Here is a 22,884-nt window from a genome sequence, read left to right on the forward strand (position 1 = left end):
TACAAAAAAAAAAAAAAAAGGAGTAAACTCACAAAAGAATAGCAGTAGCGATTCTTAAAGCTCATTTCCCCCTCACCTCATTTCTTAATCAACAAAAGACATTGGAGTTACAGTCAGGTGTGTCGAAGCACCAGTTGAGTTGGTTTTTTTATATAATGGTAGAAGAAAGAGGAGCAGGTCTTAAAGGGCTGGGAGCGCCTGAAGAGGAGCGGAGGCAACCTCAGGCATTGTTAATGGTCGTCTTCTGGGTTTGACTGTGAGCTGTAGAAAATTCACTGTATATATATATATATATATACTATATATATATATACACACATACAGTATATATATATCTATGAGTCAGCCATGGTAGAGATGATTACAGTACTGTTAGGCCTTGACAGACAGCTGTTTGTGCGGCGGTGGTGGTGGTGGTGGTGGTACCTTTTATGGCATCATCCCTGCCGAGAGGAATGACTCAGTCCATTGTGTCTGGGTACAGCACCGACAAAGTGCTGTCATTTCACCCAACGTCACGTATTTCCCTTATCCGATACGTGCGGTTATCACAATTCAAAGAACATCTGCTTACTGTGTAATCAACAGTAGATGGAGACACTGATACAGCTTTAGAAACAAAAGGTAAGCCCCCGAAAGCACAACCCCCTTTTTTTTTCTTTTTCTTTTTTTTTTTTAGTGTCTGACAATAAAACATCAAAATCAAAACTGCCATAATTCTGTTAAATACACTTAAATTTCCTAAGCAACAATGAACATCAGTCTATTCTGAGGACACTACGTCCAGCAGTTCTTCTGCTCTGTAAGCAAACATGTCCTCTTTAGTCCAAATGGATGAACGTCTCATCCTCATGTGTCGTTGTTGTTTTCTGGTGCTGTAATCTTCAGGACTTCCCAGAGAGGCCGGCTTCACTTCAGGAGACAAAGTACTTCCAACCAGGATGTGGGAGTATTGACGTTGTGGTGATGGAGTAAGACGTGTCGTACTGTTGTATCCCTTTTTCTTCAGTTTTTTTTTTTTTTTTTTTTTTGGTTTAGTGGAGCAAGAACATCCTAGCTGCCATCAAGTGAATACAAGTCATATCAGCACAGGAACAGCCAGCGACAGCGACTATCATTGCACACAAAGCATTAATCCTTCACATGAACAGAGTCATTCACAAATGATAATACAAGGAAGAAGTTGTTGTTGTTACTCAGGAAGTGAAAATACTGAACAAAATAAAATCCATTCAGCATCTTTGGGGATTCATCAAAGTTTTGTGGAAAATTTATAAATACGACTAGAAGTTTTTCATTAAATGTCTGCTTTATGTAAAAAATAGTTATTGTTCTTACATAATTTATTTCCCTTATTTTTCCACCTTTCAATACATATATAGTTTATCTGTCGACTGACACGTAAGCAAAGACTGCACTGTATGTAGAACCTCACACGCCTAAAATGTCTTGATAAGAATCATCAAAGATTCAAACGAGGCTGTTGAGGCCGTAAAGTATTTAAACTTCAAATTTCTCTTAAACACACTGTGAGCACAATTAAAAAAAAAAAAAAAAAAAAAAAGTGACTAGAACTCCTGGATAAAAGGGACTCGTCTATCTGAGCTCAGGTTTATAAAACTGACTTTTTTATACTTTTGTCATGTATAAGTTAGGACTTAAGTGTACAGGATACATTTCAACAAAATGTCTTCATTCGATGATCGCTGCTATTACACAATATATCTAATATAATTCATCTTTAATAAACAAGATTGTTGTTTTTTTCCCCCCAGATAACATATCATGTGGTATGTCTTTGTTCAGCAGCTGGACGTGTTCTCCCAGCGCTTGTGTTTATCTACTGATGTGTCCACTTCCTTCTGAGCAGAAGATGGAGACGCAGGTTCAGTAGATGGAGAGAAACGGACAGAGAGAGAGAGAGATGGACGGACGGGTGGAGAGAAAGGGGGAAAGGTGGGGTGGGGATTGGTGCAGGGTGGGGCTGGACTGTGAGGTGCAGGTAGTGTGAAGGAGGGGCCGGTGTTTCTATCCAGTGCCGTTCTTGTTGGGGGAGTTGGTGTTGATGGCGGTGCCGTCCGGCTGCTGCTGCTGGCCGTCCTTGCGAGGCGGCATCCTCTCGTTTATCCTGTCCAGGCCGCGCGCCTCCTCGAAGTTACGGATCTTCCTCGTAGGGGAGAAGCCTTGAATGGCTGTGGGGGGGGGGGGGAGACACAAGGAGAAGATCAGAAGAAGAAAAAAAACACTTCCTTACTCACATCGCACATATCTGCTGAGACATACTGTTTGGTTTTCTCTTTTCTCTTTTAGAGCCTAAGTCAGTGGTTCCCAACCTTTTTTGGCTTGTGACGCCATTTAGGCATCACAAATTTCTGGCGACCCCACGATCACATGACAGCCGTCAATCAAGATGCGCCAACTCAGATATTTTTATATGCTGCATTTTATTTTAACTCAATTTATATTCAAGAATGTGAAAATATAGAATACAGTTGTTTAAAGGGACAACGAGGAGTTTCTATTTGGTTATAAAAAAGTCTCACATTAATGTGGATGAATCTCCGCTACCCACACTTGTTAATGGGCCCATTTTCGATAAATATATTGTTTTGTCTCTATCGTTATTTTGTTATTATTAGTGGTGGCGGAAATGCTGGTCGAGCCGACCAGCGTTTCTTTACTTTCGGTTTCGTGGCGAGTCATGAGCATAACGCCGCCGAATCGCCGTTTATGGTCGGACTCGGAACTACGACAGTATCTGATCGTCTTCGAACCTCTGACTTTAATTCTTGATGAATGAAAACATGAGTCTGTCTTGCGCCGGTCAAAGAATTTCATGGTGAACGCGGAGGCTCATAAATGTAGTGTGAAAACGCTTCGCTTTTCCAAAACTCCTCGTTGTCCCTTTAAGATTGTGTGTGGTATTTTTAATCATAATTTTAAAAAGAATAATAATTAGTTAAAAAATATTTGTATCAGTCTTTTTTTTTATCAATTACTAGACATTTCAGGCGACCCCATTTGAATTCCAGGCGACCCCATGTGGGGTCCCGACCCCAAGGTTGAGAAACACTGGCCTAAATCAAAATGGATTCTTTGCGGAATTTCACTTGATGAGCACAAAACAACAGTATCAACTTATCACAGTACAGATGCTCAGTGAATACAACACATGCACAGGTAAACAATGACTTCTAAAGTTGGCAAACCAGTGGGACAAGCTGCTACTACAACAACAACAACAACAACAACAACAACAACCTCACACTTTGTAGACTTACGGTGAAGTCCCGAAACAGCCAAGGAAACCAGGCAGAAACGTGAGCAAACGAAAAGCAAACTTGTAAAGACCGTTCACACACACAGTCATCGACATTATCAGGTTAAACAGAATGAACACTCTGAGCTGGAGGTTTTATAGGTGGTTTACAGCCAATGCAGACGGCTTCTCAAGGGTTCTCTTGCACCACCAGATATCTGTGATGTGCTTGAATTAACTCTTACTTTGGTTTTGCACTTACTGAGGATCTACATGTGTGTGCAGTAGAGAAACACTCTAATCAACCTGATCCTGATCCACTAAAACCAGTCAGCTGGCAGCTACAGTATGCTAACTGCAAGTCTATGAGCGAAGTGAGGCAAGCTAGTTAGCAGGCAGTAAGTAGCCGAAGCTTAAGTAATGGTTATTTGGATGGATCAGAGGCTATATCGACATAATTTATAAAAATTAATAAACTATTTTGAATAATAGTTAAAGAGTTGACATAATTACCTATAAATAACGCTTAGCTGACAGCAATGGAGTAGGAAATGGTAATGTAGATCAAATAATAAGTTAAAGTAACTGGGTTGAAATATAAAATGTTGGAAAAAATAAAAAAAAAGAAGCTAAATGTCATGAACAAAGTGCTGGAGTGGTCAAACTTCCTGTCAAAATAACCAACCTAAAAACTGATGATTCATTTGAGTCAAAATTATTGTGATGATATCCGCTGCTTTGTAGCGTTACTGCAACATCTACTTGAAATTGTCACAGTGGATCCCGTCTGCCACAGAGCATCTGAGCTTATCTGACAGGAGTGTGGGGGGAAAATGAGACAAAAAGAGCTGTCACTCACTTTATGATGTTGCATCACACCACGCTGACTAAATCTGTAGGAGTTATTATGTAAAAAAAAAACACAACAACAACCTGGTTCTCATGCCTGACGCCTGTTGGACCTATCAACCACCGGGGGCAGACTGTGGAGCTGCAGCCAAATGGTGTAACAGGATTAGCTTCTGAAAATATCCCAGTGCAGGGATGTCCCTGGTCTTATCTTAGCCAGGTCTTAGCAGGCTTTTCTGTGTGTGGGGAGCCACACTTGGCAAGGAAAGCCTTAGTGGCCACGGCTACTTAGGTCTTGTCAACAAGGGACCAGTCGGGCCCCAAACCTGATATACATTGACCCTCTGTAGGATGGGTTTTACGTTTCTGATGAACACCAGAGAGCCTGATTCATGTAAAGCTGGTGACATAATCTTTTAAGTACATTTTCATAGGCCATCTCATATAACTGTTATATCTGTCGTCTTACACAAGCTTTTTCAATTGATGTCGCATTCATCGCTTCCTATTTTATCAATCTGCAAATGAAGTGTTGCATGAACTATTTTATAGATGGATAAATAGATACTGATAATGCAAGAGCAACCCACACTTTAGTGTTTTAACGTTATACAATAGTGATATAAGAACAGTGAGTAGAGTAAAACAACTATTAATTCAGAAAAAACAATGTTCATATTTTAAAAGGGTGGGGCTGTCTGAAGGGTGGACAAGACAAGAGAGACAACAAGACAAGACAAGAGAGTTGAGCCACACAGCCATGCGTACCTTTTGCTTTAGCTGCCTCAATGGTAGCTAGGTTAATAAGAATTGAGGGAAAAAAACGGAGTCGTCAAAGGCAGCCAGAAAACAACCAAACACAACAGTAATATCAAACTGTACGGCCTGGTGCAATAAACAGGGGAAACAGATGGCAGAATATAGGTCAGCACCCATGACACAGTCATTATTGGAAGCAAAACTCACAGCAGCTGTAAAACAAAAACAAAACGTCATCCCAACACTGAGGTTAATGAGTGGGTGGGTGGGGGGGGGGAGAGGAGAAGGCTGCTGGAGATTTGAGCTAGTGTTGGTGTTAAAGGGTCATGAGGACTTAGGTGTGGAGAGCTGAGGGGGGATTTGGCTGAGCACTAAGAGTCTAAGACCGGGGCCAAGATGCACAACAATGAGCGGGCAGGACGAGGCCTTTTCACACAGCGGCGCTGCGGTACACATGCAGCCAGATGTTCACTCAGACACACAGGCACACAGCTTCAATCCAAAATGAGTTAAAAAAAAAAAGATCCATAAATGAGTAGAATTTGAAAGAACTGTGGTGACCCCTACATTATTATACTTAAACTCCTACTTTCATCTTAGATCTCCTGAAATGTAAGTAGCCAAACTTCTTATTGAGTGTGCAGCTTTAGAAAATCCTTGAGTCTTTGACTCTCTAATGATGAAATATGAATGAGAGCTGGGTTGAGTCACCTACAGGTGCAGAATGGTCACATGAGCTCCGTTCTTATTGGTGACACTTTGAGAAAACATTTCTAGAGGTTTTACAATCCTGTACTTAAAGGGATAGTTAAACATTTTGGCAAATTCGCCATAATCTCTATAGTTTTCGGAGTAGGTTCGTTACCTTTGATTGTCGGTGCAAGCTGTTTTTAGATCGGCGGGGCAGAGACGTGAGCTGCATGGTATTTACACGTTTCCCTAATCATCAAACTAAATACACAATCCAACAACTCCAAAACATGACACATGAAGCAAATACTCAGAACTACTTGCTGTGTCTGGAATGTAGTTTCAGTTACGCATTTGCCTCGAAAACAACTCTGTCTCATAATGTTCCATTATTATTTCACAACTTGTCTACTAGAGTGTTTTGGAGTTGTTGAATTGTGTATGTGATGAGTTTGAAGAGGGAAAGCCGGAAATACTATATGCTTCTGTAGCGTTAGCTGAGCAGCTTGTATCTCTACCCCGCTGATCTCAAAACAACATGCATCGACAATTAAAGGTAACGAACCTATCGCTACAGTAAGACTATAGGGATTATGGCAATGGGTGAATTTGCCAAAATGTTGAAATATCCCTTTAACATTTAATGTCCTCAGAATGTGGACTGGTGTCTCATCTCATTAAACCCTCTCAGCATTCAAAGACCAATGAGGAGCACACCAGCTAAAAATGTCAGCCGTAGTACAGTAGTGTCAAAAACTGCAGCTGCAGCTGAGAAAAAAAGTACAAAAATAAACAATTACTGCCGTTGTTTGAAGCGGCCTGGCTGATCTGAGAACTGAGGCTAGGAGAGCAGACATGGACAATGACATTCTCCAAAAGGTCACAACATGTGGTTTCTCCTTCGATCGCTCCGCGGCTTCTATAAACCTCCAGCGTGGCAGAGCGCGACGCCCAGCGTGTCCTCAGGCGGACGGGGCCGGGCGCTGACCTTTAGATCACAGGGTCAGCGCCCACTTCCAGGTGACAGGCCCACCTCCCCACCCAGACCGCCCCGCAGCTCAGCCTGAAAACTCTGCGCTGCGTAGAGGGAGGGCTCCGGTCAAAGTCCGACCTGTGCTTCCTGTGGCGGCCACGTCTCCACTGATCTGTGACCCTTCAAAGGGACGAGCGGGACGGGCAGACCGGTCTCCCCTCACTGGATGTCCGGACCGACAGATTTAGCTCCACCATCGCGGATGGAGCGATATTTAGTGACAGTTGAAGGGAGTTCACTGTGCACGCAAAGGGTGCTATTCCAGTCAAGTAAAAGAGACTGGAAAGGACAATGACAAAATGTCCTCTACCAAACTTGTCACAATTCACATCAGCGATGACAGAGCCACTAATGCAGGATTTGTGGCTGTATTGTATCAGTGGAGTTCTGTCAGAGGAGGAGACACTGTGATCTCTGCTTCTTCAGAAAATGGATTTGTCTCTGTCTTATTAACAATGAATGAGTCACATAAGGACAACCTCATTCATTCAGTATATTTTTGTATATGTGTATATATATATAGCTTCTGCTTAATAGAGTAACTCAACATTCTGCATTAAAATCCAACAAAAACAACAACTATTTTGCCACACAACACAAAATAAGAGGAGGTAAAAACCAATACCACTGAAGCTGAAAGTGTGAGCTGAAGCTACTGGCTGATTAGCTTATCTTAGCTTAGCATAAGATAAAGTCTTAAAGGGATATTTCCGCTTTTTTGAAGTGGAGTTGTATGAGCTACGGAGTTGTTTTCGAGGTAACTTCATGCAAAACCGCTGGTGTGCGTTCCCGTCGGAGCCAGTTTTTTGGCAAGCAGTCTCTGCATTTGCCTAGAAAACAACTCTGTCTCCTAACGTTCCATTATCATCTCATAGCGTGGTGAATGTGCAGGTCACAACTTGTCCATGAGAGCGTTTTGGAGTTGTTGGATTGTGTATTTGATGAGTTTGATGAGAGAAATCTCATTAGCCTCCATAGCGTAGCTCTGAGCATCTCGCAGCTCTGCTCCGCCATTCTAAAAATAGCTTGCACCGACAATTAAAAGTAACGAACCTACTGCTATGGGCCAATTTGCCAAAATGTTGAACTAACCTTTTAATGGGCATTTGTAGCTCATACAACCTAGAGCACTGGAAAAGAGAGTAACGACACCATCATTGACTCCCGTGGTAAGGGTTTTGTGCCCCGAGTGGCAGGACATGGGTATTGCAAAAGCGCCCAGAAAAACCCATTCACTCACATTGGCCCTCATTTATGAAACTTGCGCAGGATCTGGTGTAGATTCTGGTGTAAATATCAGTGTAAGCCAAGTGTCACGTGTGATTTACTAAAAGTGTGTACGCTGCTGATTTCGGCGTAGAACCGGCGTGGTGGTGATAAATCCGGCGACTGAAAACGAGCGTCATTTAAATGTCACGCCCCGATATATTCCTGCTCTAGAGGCGTCGCCCTGCCCCTTTTACGACATGGAGACACGGAAGACGGCCAAGAAGACGGACTTTACTGGCGTTACCGCGTTGAACAGGGAGAGGGCGGCAACATTAAATATCTGGACATTGATAGATTGATAGGTTTTGTGATTGATAAGCGTCATCCCGGTGGATGGAGGCTGCAGACGCACGTGTCACCGACCACGTCAGGAAACCCAGCGATCTCAAGAAATGCTCCTGCAGTTTACTAAACACAAGTGACTGAGGAGAAATCATAGGCATATTACTGCTGCGAACGCGACTTTATGACCATCAGTACCGCTGGCATGGTTCGGCTGATGGAGGGATGTGAAACACCGGCTCGATCTCCCGCTGACACGTCCCGGTGGCGAGGGAAAAAAAAAAAAAAACACTCCGCCGCGGAGATCAGCTGCACCTGGACAGGTAGCGGAGCCCCCTCCCCCCCCTCCGGTGTCCGGCAGAGAGAGAGACTGAGGAGCCGTCCGGTCATGCTCTGGTGCTGCAGATGTTGGAAGTTTGTGTGTGTGATCTACAATAACAGGTCTGTCATTGACTGTTTCTGTTGACACAGCTGATTAACGAGCATCTGTCACGTCGTGGTTTTTAATTCATCTCAATTGCCCAAAATAAAAGTCGAGTTAAATTTTCAACACGGACTTGGTGGTATCGTTTTTTTTTTTGGCTACTTTTTATCTTTTTATCAATATAAACAACAACATGTGGTCCACATCGCTGCGTTATTAGACTATGGTTTAATAATCGTTCTGACACAGCAGCACTCCTTCCTGCATGTTCTACGCTGGTTCCAAATGTGCATACACCTGGTCAGAGCTGGCGTGAGATTTGTGCGTACCGTACGCTCACGCTCAGATTAATAAATGCCGATCCTTGCGGTGAATTTGGTGTACACCCATTTTTTTGGTGTACGCAAGTTTAATAAATGAGGGCCAATGTATGTGTGTTGCCCACTTGCTTGTAAATTGATGAAAACGGCCGTGTTTTTGTTTTTAGGTGTCTTGGTCATATCAAATTATACTTATAATTTGTTTATTACAAAATGTAGATTGAAACATTAATGTAGACAACTGTTTTTTTTTTACTCGCCTATGTGTTCATGCTTATCTGTAAAGGGTCCTCAATGATGCTATTAACGTGGGTGATCTATAAATGTCCTTAAATTATTGAAAATACCACACTTGCTCATTCACCAACAATGCAGAGTTGTCAGTTCTTGGGCGCTTTTGCAATACCCATATTCCGCCATCAGGAGGCGCTTCCATTGAACCAATGCGTGTCGTTACTCTTTTCCAGTGCTCTAATACAACCCCCCTTGAAAAAAAAAAAAAAAAAAAAAACTTAACTAACCCTTTAAAATCAGTAGGAAACAGCTAGCATGGCTAACAAATCAGAAAGTTACAGCTTCCAGCCAGTCAGTGAGGTGCTGGTTGAACTGTGTTGGCTTTGGGCAGAGCCAGGCTGTGTCTGGCCTTTATCTCAAGATAAGCAGTTGCTGGCTCCATGGTCATGTTTACTGTATGGACGTTAGAGTGGCATCAATCTTTTCTGATCTTACTATCAGCAAGAAGGCAAATAAGCATATTTTGAGCTGCGACTGTACGCTGCCCTGTAGACCATGTATCCTTCCCTGTGGGTACAGCCGATGCAGGAAGGAAGTGTTATTAATAGTGCCATTGCTTTGCAAGTACTGAGCATCTCGTGTATTTTCCGGTACTCATGTCCTCGTGAAAGCAGTGGATCATGTAACACCATCACGTCATGAAGGAATAAAAAGGTTTGGCCTCAATAAACGCTCTTAGTTTAAAAAACACACACAGGCTCGCACAATTGGTCAAAGGGGGTACAGGAATGTCGCTAGGGGTGCAGGTTGTGTTAGATCAGAGAAGTGAATATAAAACACACTTACCGGTCTGTAAGGTCTGCTTTCCTCCTGACAACACTCCCACCGGAAGAGTTCCAGTCGGGGTCAGGCCTTTGAGTGTTAACACACTCTCACTCTCCTCCCTAGTGCACAAACAAAACACACACACACACACACATAGAGATTACATTTCAGTGAGTACTGTAGATTGGTTGGCAGACACCTGCTGGTTATGAGGCCGTGTCAGTCAGCCAGGGGTCACAGGTTCACTCATCACTCGATACTTGACCCGTGTCCACTCGCTCCTTGTTGGTGGAGTGAGAGACGCCTCCGGTCAAATCGCTAACATTTGTCCTGGTTCTATAAAGTGGGTCACCGATGACTTGTGTCAATTTTAGCAGCTGAGGCGACATTTTTAAAAATAGTGTTGATTTGTGTCAACAGACTTTTATACTAAAACACTTGAATTTTCTTATTTTTCTTCACCATCTTCACTGACTCAAAGGAAAACTTGGATTAAAAAACTGTAAAAAAATAAAAAATAAAAAAATAACTTTTACATTTTACATTATGTTAATACTGCAAAGCAATGCCTTAATCTGACAACTAGGGGAGGGGGAAAATTGATTCAGCATAATTTTGCAATATTTTGAATGGCAATTATGTATTGGTATCAATCTGAACAGACTTTAAAACATATTTCAACAAGGTTTTAATTTGGAGACATCATTTGCAGTTGAAAAAAGCTGATAAATCACAATATCGTGATAATATCGTATAGCAGGGCAAGTCAAACCAGTCATGAACATATGAGAAGTCAACATCTGGATATCTTATTTAATCTTTAAAAAATGCATCTGTTTCTGAGACACGCTCTCAGCCCAATGACTCATACGGTCTGGTGTGAGAGACAGGTTGCTCTGCATCTTGCCCACTTGCAGCAGTGTGACAAGCTCGCAGCGGCAGCTGCATTAATCTGGAACAATGCCTAATGTCATTATACAGTCTAGGTGCATCGTGACTCATCCCATGCCAGCTCATTAATCCTAGCTGGGCAACATTGTGTTTTCAAACACAACTTCATTGTGCACTCAACTGACTCCATTCATTTCACCACCACTCCAGCTCCATCCTGGCCCCGTGGTGACCTACGATTCAATTTGCTAATTTTGATCCCCCACCCCGCTGAGCTCACATCCTTATATACACGACCAGTGGAAGAGGAAGAGTCTCATTATAAGAAGGGAAGAGGGACATCAAAGGGAGAGCACTTAAGACGGGGTCAGACCTGAGGACTGAGAAGACTCGGGCCATTTTCCCCACAGCGCGGATCTTGTTTCGGATGACTTCCTTACGCATTGCTGTGGCGCCACCTGGAGAAAGTCCAGAATGTGGAGTTAACAGCCGCTGTACTTACAACAAACAGGCTGCTGCAAACACTTGAGGGAAGAAAAGGGGATGAGGGACGATACATTTGTGAGACAAACTGAAGGTTTAATGGTGTGTTTCAAAGCATGACGGCTCCCTCGTCAGCATCAGACATGCGGGACATAAACTGAATTATGATGAAGTGCTGCCGATAAATCACCTCCTGGCACTTTTTGCTAATTAAGTGCCGTGACAGAATTCATTTACAACTCATCCATGTTAAGAAGAAAACTGAAAATGCAGAGAACCAGTAGTAGAGAGGATTTTGGAGATATGCAGACCATGTGACCAGTAACTTCTATTTTCTGCTGGTGGTTTACATCTTTAGGCTCCAGTCTGTGTTCTATACCAGTCAAACGGAGGAACATTACAGTGCATGGCTCTTCTCCCAGGCTCCTTACCTTCGTATAGGTCATCTACCTCTGACATGAGCTCATCATCTGAGCAGATGTTCAGTACATTCACCAGCATCTCAGTCACTGTGGGAGAGAAGACACTTTCAAAGTTCAGACTGGTGTCAAACCCATATTGATGCAGAGTCCATATAGATACTAAACAAACATGTGTGATCACACTTCAAGCTCCGAGTATTGATTTTATTCTTTGAAGTAGTTTAACAGGTAGCTATAGAAACCAAGCACCAAATCAAGTCAAACCAACGCAGCAATCAGAACCAATATTATTGCTTTCTATAAAATGACACTTTCACTTTCAGTTGTGGTCATCATAAAGAGCACACTGACACATGTGGCCAATGGTCCGACACACGCAAAACAAAACCATCTATGACTTATTATTATAGAATTATCTATCAGCCCAGACTCTCAGCGTTCCTACACATTTGAAATTTCAAAATACCATACTTTTTCCAGACCCTAATTTCCAGTCTTCTCTGTAAAACATTCAAATAATTTGTGACATTTGAGTATTTTGATGTGTATCGTAATAAATTATGCTACAAGTGCTCTTCTGATTAAGTCAACCAGCTGTGTTTAGAAGTTATGTGTGCAGATTGAAAACCTTAAAGCAGAAGTAAGTGATATATTTGTGTTAATATAAGTCTTAAATAGTTATCTTCCGATAGCAATCACTTACATAGAGTGTTTGGTCTGAAACACGGGTCTGTCAGTCACTCTGCTCTGCTCTGAGCCGAAGAGAAAACATTTATCGTATCCTACAGTTTTTATCCAATGAGGAGAGAGAACGGCATGCAGGGCTGTGTGTGCAGCCAAGGGACGCCGTGAATGTGGTGACGTAGCGACGAGGACTGTTATGGTGCGTTCAAGGAAACTCGTATTTTTCCGACCGGGAATGGTACAAGTTCGATCTGGTACGAGTTCACCGGTCGGAAGTTACGAGTGGCCGTTATAGTGACTTTCACCGGTAAAACAGGTCGGAAAAACACGAGTGGGTTGCCTGGAACGCTACAAAGTCGTAAGTTGTGACTTGAAGCTGTAATTTACGATTTCAAAAGCCTGCCTGGAACGCAGCATTAGCGAAAACGACCGGACCACTTACTTCTGCTTTAATAAACAATAGGATTGAATGATAAAAATTAATTCAGTGATTATTTTGGATTGCTTTTATTTCTTTTTAGTACATATTTATTGCTGCTGTTTTATTGTTCTCTAAGAAATGTTTCTTTGTTTTAGTTTTTACCTTGGTATGAACAAAATGATAATAAAGTTTGATATGAATTGTAGTAGGAGTGGTAACTTGTCATTGCATTTTCACTAAAATGATCATGTAGGGCCGCCCCTGACCAAAGATGTTTTTGGTCGACCAATAGCCGTCATTCATGGCAATGAGTCAACGGACGGGGGCGGGGCTCAGGGCTCACAGCAGCACCCGTTAATCATTGAAACAGCAGTGATACATGCTTTCACGTCAGAGTCTCCAAAACGTCTGTAACAACATCAGAAAAAGACACTTCTGACACCTGCCGTGCCGTGTAAAAAAAAGAAATGACAGCGAGTGAGTGTCACAACTTCCTGTATCTGGCCCCTCCTTATAAAAGCCCTATAACCTTTCATACAGTTCAGTCATACTGATTTTGACTTAATTTTGACAAGACACGCGTCCAAATGTTTTTTTTTTATCCTGCGACCAATCGATCAATGAGATTTTGGTCGACTATTGACTTTTTGGTCGACTAATTGGGGGCAGCCCTATGATGACGTGATTCTTTTCTAGGGTCTGTGTCAAACAAGTATGTCTCCTTAAGTCTGGAGACTGTGACATGTCCGGTTGTAATTCTCTGTAGCATCACAGAGCTTCAGAGTCTGGATATTCCACACAGTCAGTGATTCATTGACAGTTTCATTTCTGGCTTCCCATTCAGTCCCCCCCCCCTCCCACCTCCACAACAGACATACCTTTCTCTCCAACAAAAGGCAAAGACCATGTGAAGACATCCATGAAGTTGGGCAACCAGTAAGGGTGGGGAGAGCAGTTGAACTGTCGAATGTTCATCACATTGTTCTCATATTTTAATACAGCAGCTAGGATTGACAGAGGGAAAGAGATGGGAGGAGAGATTCAGGGAGTGAAGACTGGTAAAAAAAAAAATGAGAGAAATACAACGAGAGTGAGGGAAAAAAGAGAAACCTTTGTTGTTGTAGACATCTAGGTAATTTGGAGCTGAAAAGATTGTGATTAGTGAGGGGAAGCCCGTGGTCTGGCTTTTTCTGTACATCCGATACCTGTACGGCCACAAATGAAAAAACTTGTCACATGCACTCTTTTGTATGATGGAAATAAATAAAAGAAAGCCGACTCACCCTGCATCCTGGGCTTCATGGGCTCTTATTACTGACAGCAAGTTATTATTTACCAAGAAGTCACAGACTGCTGTGTAACTGCAAAGAGAAAGGAGGAGGGGAGGGAGAGAGAGAGGGGAGGGGAGGGGGGCTGTTAAAACACTGAGTGCAGGTCAGAGCTTATTATGAATTTAAACCATTAGAACAGAACAGCATGAGGTCACTTAATGACCAATTCACTGACTGTTGTTTGTCTATGGAAATGGTTTCATATTTATTTTCAGCATGCCGTGCCCTCTGGCCTGCTGTGCTCGGGGTTTAAAGATGCAGAGCAGCCGGAGCCAGGACTCTGGTATTTATGAGCTGTGCAGAAGCTGAGGGCAGAGCAGAGGGAAGAAGGAGAGAGAGCAGAGGAGCTGAGCTGCGTGGCTATACCTGCTTTTACTGCACACTTCCTTTCTTTCTTCCCTTCCCTCTTTCACTACCCAACTAATCCACGGGTGATGCTTCGGAAAAACGAGTGGGCGACATTTTGTCAGATCGATATCAGACCATAGATGAATGGTTTCTGACATTTACCACTTCAGTGCATTTCAGACCTGTGCAGGATTTTTATTTTTTTTGAACCAGCTCTTTGTAAGCCTAACCCTTATTTTCAGACGGGGATGCGTCATTAAAATGTAAAGACTGTCATTACAGTACATGTCAAGATTTAAATATCATTATGCAACACAAGATTGTGTAACATAATTGCAGATGTAGTCCCTTTCAGCTACTCGTGAAAAACTTAAGTCTCATAAATGAATGACTAAATATTTCATGGTGGAGTGTAGAGGATGGATTTTATTGTCTCACAGCCTGAGGAAACTGACAGAAACTGCTCCAGAGTCTGGTGGTGGTGGTTCAGCAGATAGACTTCTGCAGCACGGTGAACAGGGTAAGGTCTTTAAGTATCCTCACCTAACTGGTATCAAATCAGCACAGACATCAACATCTTTAACACTGTCTTGTTATATAACTTATAACTATCAACAGCAAGTCCCTGCGGCAACACAATGACGATTGTCAGAAACGATTCTATTGATTTTACTATTCCACTGTTCCATCCAAAAGCATGTTAATTAATCACTGATAATGACCCATTTCTTCTTCTTTTGCTCTCTGTTCTGAACAACTAGATTAGTGGTTCTCAAACGTTTTTACATCAAGGATCCAGCACTGCTCTTCCTGGTCTGTCCAAATCTTTGGAAAGATTTGCACAGACACAGGCAAAGCAGTGAACTTAAAACATAGACTTATTTAATTTTTTCCGGAACAATTTCTCATGACGGGGCTTCAATACAAGAGGGACATTACAGACGAGCACTATGGAGGTATTTGGATGTTTCTTTGGTGTGTCCGTTCGCAACCGTCATATGGACATGCAGTGCTGCACGGAGCCCCGCTGTAACTCAGAGAAGGCACGGAGGACTCTGAAACTTCTTCCAGCCCTTAGTCGACATGAGGGTGAGTAGATAATGAGTGAAATTTGAATTTTGGGTGAACTATCCCTTTAAAAACATTCCTCTTTTCATGTGCTTATGGCTGAGCTCTTTTTAAGAACTTTAAGTCGTAATTTTGGATTTGCACATTGTATGTCTAATGTTAATTTTTTACTATTCTGGGTTTTATTTTAATTTTTAAAAAATTGTATGTTTTCATGCTGTTATTTTTCCTAAGTTTCCACTTCATACTGTTAAATGTTTTGTCTTTATGTAAAGCACATTGAGTTGCCCCTTGGTATGAAATGTGATGCCCTGCCTTGTCTACAGCAGCTCTGGTAGGCTGGAGCTAAACATGCTGGTGTTCAGCAGGAAGGTGATAGGAATGCTCTTCTTTTTGTTCATTTAACAAAGCAGATGTTTATTGTCATGTGATGAAAGGTTTAAAGATCATCAGAATTATTACGATTCATCTTGTGAGCATCATGGAGGTGTGAAACACATTTCACAGCTATCTGATATTACATGATGAGATATTTCAGTCCGGCTGACTGATAGTGCCACCTCTACACTGTGGTTAAAGATTAACTGACAACTCATCTCTGTATGAAAATGTGTTTCTTTTTTGTAAGTGCAAAGTATTTTCTCTTAATAATTCAAAATCCACTTAGTAAACACTTTGTAAACATTATGCAAAGAGCTGATGTAACCAGCTCCAGGGAAATTGGCAAAGGTCTGTCTGAGCCAAGTCAAGCAGCCTCACGATATCTAAGTGTATTAGTAAAAATATTCCTCCTGATATAAACATGCTGCCTGATTTTTCTCTTCCCACTGCCTCACAGATTTTTCCTTTTCTGCATCAGCTGTTCTTATAGGGTCGTTTCCACTAAGGAAGTTCCTGGTAAAATGAAGGAGGCGGGAACTTTACAGGAACGTCCTCCCACTGGGCCCTCTGGGTCACTGTGTCTCCACTGCAGTGTAGGACCTGTATAAGACCCGCCGGACTCGTGAGGCAATGTTATGTGCACCAGTTTCCATTGTTGAAGTTTTTTTTTTTTTTTTAACTTCTCTTTTTTGTTTCCCCAGCAGTGTAGACGCCTTCTAATAACACTGGGTTTTAAAAATGCTGCTTATTCTGGGGCTTTCTCTTGGCTAAACATCCTGCTCTGAGCATGTCCAATCAGCACAGAGTAAACCTCAAGCCCCACCCAGGAGTTTTTCTGGGCCAATCGAAGTACCTACTCTGAGGCAAGGACTCTTTTAGCTCCCGTTAAAGTACCAGAAGATCCTTTGGAGGCGGTTCCTGGTACGGAGACACGCCCCCGCCCCAAAGTTCCTGCAGTGAAAACGCAGCTAATGATTCAACCTACAGAATTCCAGATAAACCATTTTAATGTAGTCAAGCTGTTAATCTGATCTGGATCATTTCTGAACCAGCAGCTTGCTTCTGTTAACCTATTTTATAAAAGTCACACTTAATGCCTTAACCTATTTTCAACAAGCTGTTTTTATCTGTTAACCTGTTTTGCGAGGACCTTTTTTTTTTAAGTGCCTCAGTTTGACCTAAAAAAAAACTGAAGCTCCACCAGCATGACTTATAATTTATTAATATTCTATCATTTGATATTATTTATGTTTGTCTGAGACTGGTTTACAAAAAACAGTTAAGAATTCAGTAAAATAAATTGTTTAGATTGTACTAAAGTGGTGAATTTGGTCTGTCCTGAGAGTTTGGCATCAGTTCCCCCAGAGAGTGACGTGAAGCTGCAGCAGGAGTGATGAACGCAGCAGTTTTATCCCATACCTGAAAAAGTAAGAGCATCCTCTGACGGAGTTGTGGTTGAAGTGTTCGGATGTCTTTTCGCTGCCGTAGTCCTCACCGGGGTCGGCCCAGATCAGGTCACACATCGGCCCAAACGCTGGAGGCTCTTTAAACCTGTCTAACTGTGGAGCACAAAACACAGACATTGCATTGTTTAGACTGACTTCCTTAATGAAGTAATCCACTGGGTTGCATTAGAAATTTACAACCGATTAGGGATGTCACGATTACTTGTTTTCACAATTAATCATGGTATTAAACGCCACAATTAATTGATCGTAAATATTCCTAAATACCGTTACTTTCACAAAAATTTGATGTTGGAACCTTATTGGCAGATGTGCGCAAAAATAAAGGTAAATGCACAGATACTGGTCCATTTAACTAACATAATATTGAATTGGTAGGAATTTAAATGTTAGCGTGTCATTTTTAATAAAAAAAAAAAAAAAAAGCAAAACACAGATGGAAATTAGCCCTAGTGGCTAAATCTGGTAAAACCATCTTCTCTGTTCTTGATTAATGGTATTGTACACTGTCCCGTAATAATAAACTAAACTAAACAAAACAAAAAACGATTAAAATATTAATATTAAAATCCCCTGGGGATTAAGAATTGGTCATATATTAATAGATACTTGAAAAATCTTCCGTAAACAATGAGTAATTATGTAATTATATTTTGACTATTTGATTTTACACATTCATAGTGAAATAGTGAAATTAATTAGTGCATAATAATCGTGATAATCGTAGTACCGTGATTATTTCTCTGACAATAATCATACCAAGAAAATTTATAATTGTGACATTAATACATTTGATTTTCAAATTGATCACTTACTTTTCTTATGTCATCTAGGCAGTTGATCTCTGGTGAGAGTCCACCATGTACACACAGGAACTGTTGATTGAGCAGGGCAGCGAGGGGCAGGCAGTCGAAGGCCTCCATACAGGCATCATACACCCGTTCAGAGTATTTTATTTTACCTGCACCAAACACGGTGACAAAACACAATGTGGTTAATTCTTGGAGCTCATTTGAATGACATGCTGCTCTTGTACAAACCAGAGCCATAAACACAGAACAGTCTCTGCTTATTCAGATTTGTTTATATCAAACAGTGTGGTCAGAGGAGCTGTGAACAAGCAGCTTGGCTCCTCTGTCTACAGTAAGTCCGATGAGTGTTTCCAGGCCGTGTCTGACAGTGTCACTTGCACAACAGTGCAGTTCAGATTAGGCCAGGAGGAAGTCTAGTCCTTATAGGGCGGGAGCAGGCAGGACGCAGACGGGACGGGTCAATGTAGGAGGTCAGGACTGTGAAGAGTGAGTGCTGCTGCATTCAGGTTAATAGAGCTCTCAATTGTCCGGGCCGGGCCAACATGTGTGTTCTGGCCGGAAATATACACAGATAACTCAGGTCGGGCTTCAGGCTTCCATCTTATTGTTTTTTTGGCTTCTACACGGTTCTCATGCGCCTGCCTTCAATATTAATCTGTATGTCGGGTCTGATTTGGCATTTCATTCAAATTTCATCATGTCATTAATTCTAACATGGTGGTGGAGCAGAAAAGTAATTTCACCATCTTGTCATCATCACTATCATTCGGTTCGAGCTGAGAATTAAAGGTCCAGTCAGTGTAATGGGGGGAAAACCCTCATATCCAGCGTTCAGATTCTAGATTGCAGCGCTCACTCACTCACTCGCTCTCTCCCCTCCCATCGGCAAAGTGACGGTGGCCTCCGAGGATAAAAAAAACTTGTTTACCACGACTGGGACGACTGGGAGTATTTCAGGAGCATGGAGCAATGAGGTGAAGATCTTAAAGGGATAGTTCAACATTTTGGCAAATTGGCCCATTGCCATAATCCCTATAGTCATAGCAGTAGGTTTGTTTCCTTTATTTGTCGGTGCAAGCTATATTTAGAACGGCGGAGCAGAGCCGCGAGCTGCTCAGAGCTACGATACGGAGGCTCATTATGGGATTTCTTGGTTTCCCTCATCAAACTCATCAAATACACAATCCAACAACTCCAAAACGCTCTGGTGGACAAGTTGTGACCTGCACATTCACCACGCTATGAGATAATAATGGAACATTACAAGACAGAGTTGTTTTCGAGGTAAATGTAAAGACTGCTTGCCAGAAAACTGCCCCTGACCGGACGTGCTGAGGGAAACCAAGAAATCCCATTAGCTCCGTAGCGTAGCTCTGAGCAGCTCGTGGCTCTGCTCCGTCGTCCAAAAAATAGCTTGCACCAACAATTATGGTAGGTTAAGGTAATGAACCTACTGCTATGACTTAAGGGATTAGGGCATTGTGCCAATTTGCCAAAATGTTGAACTATCCCTTTAATCATTTTATGATATGTCTGCTGTTTCCTACTCCTTCTTCCTTTCTTCCGCCTTCTTCTTTGTTTGTTTATTTATCAACGCGGAACTCGCAAATTGTGCTCTCCGGCTGGCCAGATTTTCCGTTCAGGCTGCCATACAAACATGGTGGCGCAAGATGGTGTCACTCTCTAAAGCAAAAACCCTTGCTATATGTATAAAAGAATAATTATAAGGCTACGAAAACCAAACTAATTTTATTTTGTAGCGATTATACACTTATACTAATATATTCATGGTTAGCCTACACAGATTTTGCCAATAAACCCTGCCAATTATTATTACACACTGGACCTTTAATGCTATAGAGTCCTGCCACGTAGCGTCCAGGCTACCTGGACAGACCAGGTCAGGTTTTAATTTTCAGGCCTGTTGAGACCTTTACAGGTCATATAGGAACGTTTGTATAGTGAAGCTTTTTCAAACAATTATATTTTGCAGATTTTCTTGATCCAGATATCTAAACCAACATAATACAGTAAATGCATCGACATGCCTGTGCAGACTGATGTGGATACTGAAAACGAATGCATCATATCATCACATATCAAACTGCCCACTCACACACAGTCTAGACTGTAGGCATTTGTGACATTTGATTTTAAGGTTCATTGACTCAGGCTTTCTTTCATATTCCACCTGTTCACCCTGAAAACTCTTTGGTTGCTGCGATCACATGTTCAGAGCCACTGTCCTGCAGAAACATGAATTATCAGCTGATGAGTTCCGATGCTTCTGGCAGAGTCTGAGCACAGTGTGTTCCTGTCAGCCCCGACATTCACCCTGTTGGATCCATCAGCACTGCAATCATCAATAAATGCCAGGCAGCCAGTTCCAATCATACAGGCCCACAGCCATAACAGAAGCACCAGCATACTTGACAGAGGAGCTGGTGGTTCTGGGTCATGAGCTTCCTCACCACACTTTCCTCTTCTCATCACTTTGATTTATGGTTTATTTTTGTTCCATCAGTTCATGAAACTTTGCTCCTGAACTCTCAAACTTTGTTTTTGTTTGTCTTTGCTGACCGAGGTTTACCAGGAGTTTACACTTCATCCTCTGAGTCATGAAGTCTCTTGATCCTTGACAATGACAGATGTCCATCTTCATCCTAGAGAGCTTTCTTGACCTGCATGTTAATGATTTCACAGTCTGTCTATAAAACTTGTGATACTCAATTTTTGGCTTTTACTATGTACACCTCACATATTTTTTTTTCCTTTTTGTCTCATTGCTACTGACTTAATACTTAATAACAGACATCTGATCTCAAATCTCAGTTGCAGCTTTCAATTGTCCAATTACTGCTGAACTATATCCCACATATTGGCTTTTCAACATTGACCTATACTAGGCTTGCTCACATTAAAGGTCCAGTGTGTAAAATGGGGGAGAAACTGTGATATCTAGTGTTCAGATTCTAGTATGCAGCCCTCACTCGCTCGCACTCACAACTCCCATCGGCAAAGTGACGGTGGCCTCTGAGGACAAAACACTTATTTACCACGACTGGGAGTATTTCAGGAACATGGAGCATTGAGGTGAAGATCTAAACCGTTTTACGATATGTCTGCTGTTTCTTACTCCTTCTTTTTTCCTTCTGCCTTCCTCCTCGTTGGTTTATTTATGAACGCGAAATTTGTGAAACATGCTCTCTGGCTGGCTGGATTTTCTGTTCAGGTTGCCGTACAAACATGGCGGCGCAAGATGGCGACACCCTCTAAAGCAAAACCCTAGGGATGGGCATATCAAGCAAAAGTACTAGGGCTGCAGCTATCGATTCTTTTTGTAATCGATTAATCTAGCACTTTATCGATCGATTAATCGATTAATCGGATATTTTTTTTGCGTTTTTAAACAACCAAAACAACAAAAATGATGCGGCTTTGAATGATCAAGCATTTGACTTTTTTTATTGGCTCCAAAAAGCCCATTTATTGCAAGTGCCAACAAGTAGGAGGTAAGTTAACTTACTGTAAATTTAAACATACAACATTACAAATAAGGATTGCACATTTGCTCCCTCTGAAAATTACCTGAGACCAAAGAATATAAAATATCAAGCCAAACAGGTTAACAATATAAAATGTATAAAAAATAAATAAATGTAAATAATACAATTATAAGTCAAGACTTGGATTACAGGTGCCGGCGCCGCTGCAGTAGACACACTGCACCTTGTTCTCTTCCTTTTTGAGTATGTAATGATCCCAAACTTTAGATGATCTCTCTGCCGTTCACGGACATCCTGACTCTCCGCCATCGCGCCGAGTGTATCACGCGCTAGTGGTGTGTTTCCTTAACAACGGTCCGTGTGGAACAATATCCCTGCGCGTCATATAACGAGGCTTCGAGGCAGAGTTTTTGCCTCGAGCTATTTTTGTAATCGAGTTCATCGAGTAACTCGATGAATCGTTTCAGCCCTAAAAAATACTATTCGATAATCGCGGGATACTAATCAATTATTAATCGATTATTCCATTGTTAGTCCATTGTTTATAATCACCCACTGAAAAACAGCCGCCCGTCATTTAAAAATGAAGTTGCGGACTGTGAGACTCGGTGCCAGAGAATATTGTAACGGTACCGCTTCTGGTCACAGTGGCTGGTACCGTTCAATGACGTCCTGGTCACGTAATGAGTGCTCATCTTAACGAGGAAGTCTTCTCTCCCGGCATAAACCTACGTCAATATATCCTGGCAGCTTCTCATCATAGTCTGCACCTTTCAGAGTTTGAGCTGCTCAGCTGCACCTCAGTTTCACTTGTTTTCATTTGACAGTTTCACACAGAACTTTCTGGTGGAGTCTTTCTATGTTTCTCCTTCTGCCACAGTAAAAAGGAAACTTTTTTTTTTTCAGACAAGACGATTGCCTCATAAACTATTCGATTTTTTTAACTGAACGACTATTAAAAAATCATTGCCCATCCCTACTTGCTATATGTATATATACTGTATATAAAAGAATAATTATAAGGCTACGAAAACCAAACAAACTTTATTTTATAGCGATTATACACTTACACAAATATATTCATGGGTAGTATATTCAGATTTTGCAAATAAACCTTGCCAATTATT

The 22,884-nt window shown here is 41.7% G+C and overlaps 1 protein-coding gene across 3 annotated transcripts in view; it reads right to left on the reverse strand.

The window, feature by feature from the left end:
- Positions 1 to 989: 989 nt before the first annotated feature.
- ppp3cca (protein phosphatase 3, catalytic subunit, gamma isozyme, a) overlaps positions 990 to 22,884 on the reverse strand; it is a 40,156-nt gene continuing 18,261 nt past the window's right edge. The window contains exons 5-14 of one of the 3 annotated variants that reach the window (XM_085787655.1): positions 18,255 to 18,400; positions 17,393 to 17,532; positions 14,129 to 14,206; positions 13,956 to 14,050; positions 13,724 to 13,849; positions 11,750 to 11,827; positions 11,209 to 11,293; positions 9,966 to 10,063; positions 4,877 to 4,903; positions 990 to 2,192 (exon numbers count right to left, since the gene is read on the reverse strand). In XM_085787655.1, the coding sequence (XP_085643781.1) occupies positions 2,029 to 2,192; positions 4,877 to 4,903; positions 9,966 to 10,063; positions 11,209 to 11,293; positions 11,750 to 11,827; positions 13,724 to 13,849; positions 13,956 to 14,050; positions 14,129 to 14,206; positions 17,393 to 17,532; positions 18,255 to 18,400 (1,037 nt within the window). In that variant the 3' untranslated portion in view covers positions 990 to 2,028. The remainder of the gene's footprint in view (positions 2,193 to 4,876; positions 4,904 to 9,965; positions 10,064 to 11,208; positions 11,294 to 11,749; positions 11,828 to 13,723; positions 13,850 to 13,955; positions 14,051 to 14,128; positions 14,207 to 17,392; positions 17,533 to 18,254; positions 18,401 to 22,884) is intronic. The other 2 variants (XM_085787656.1, XM_085787657.1) reach the window with 2 other exon arrangements.

The sequence above is a fragment of the Trachurus japonicus genome, chromosome 9 (genome assembly GCF_045865225.1).
Source record: "Trachurus japonicus isolate A0001 chromosome 9, Traja_1.0".
In the NCBI taxonomy this organism is placed as follows: Eukaryota; Metazoa; Chordata; class Actinopteri; order Carangiformes; family Carangidae; genus Trachurus; species Trachurus japonicus.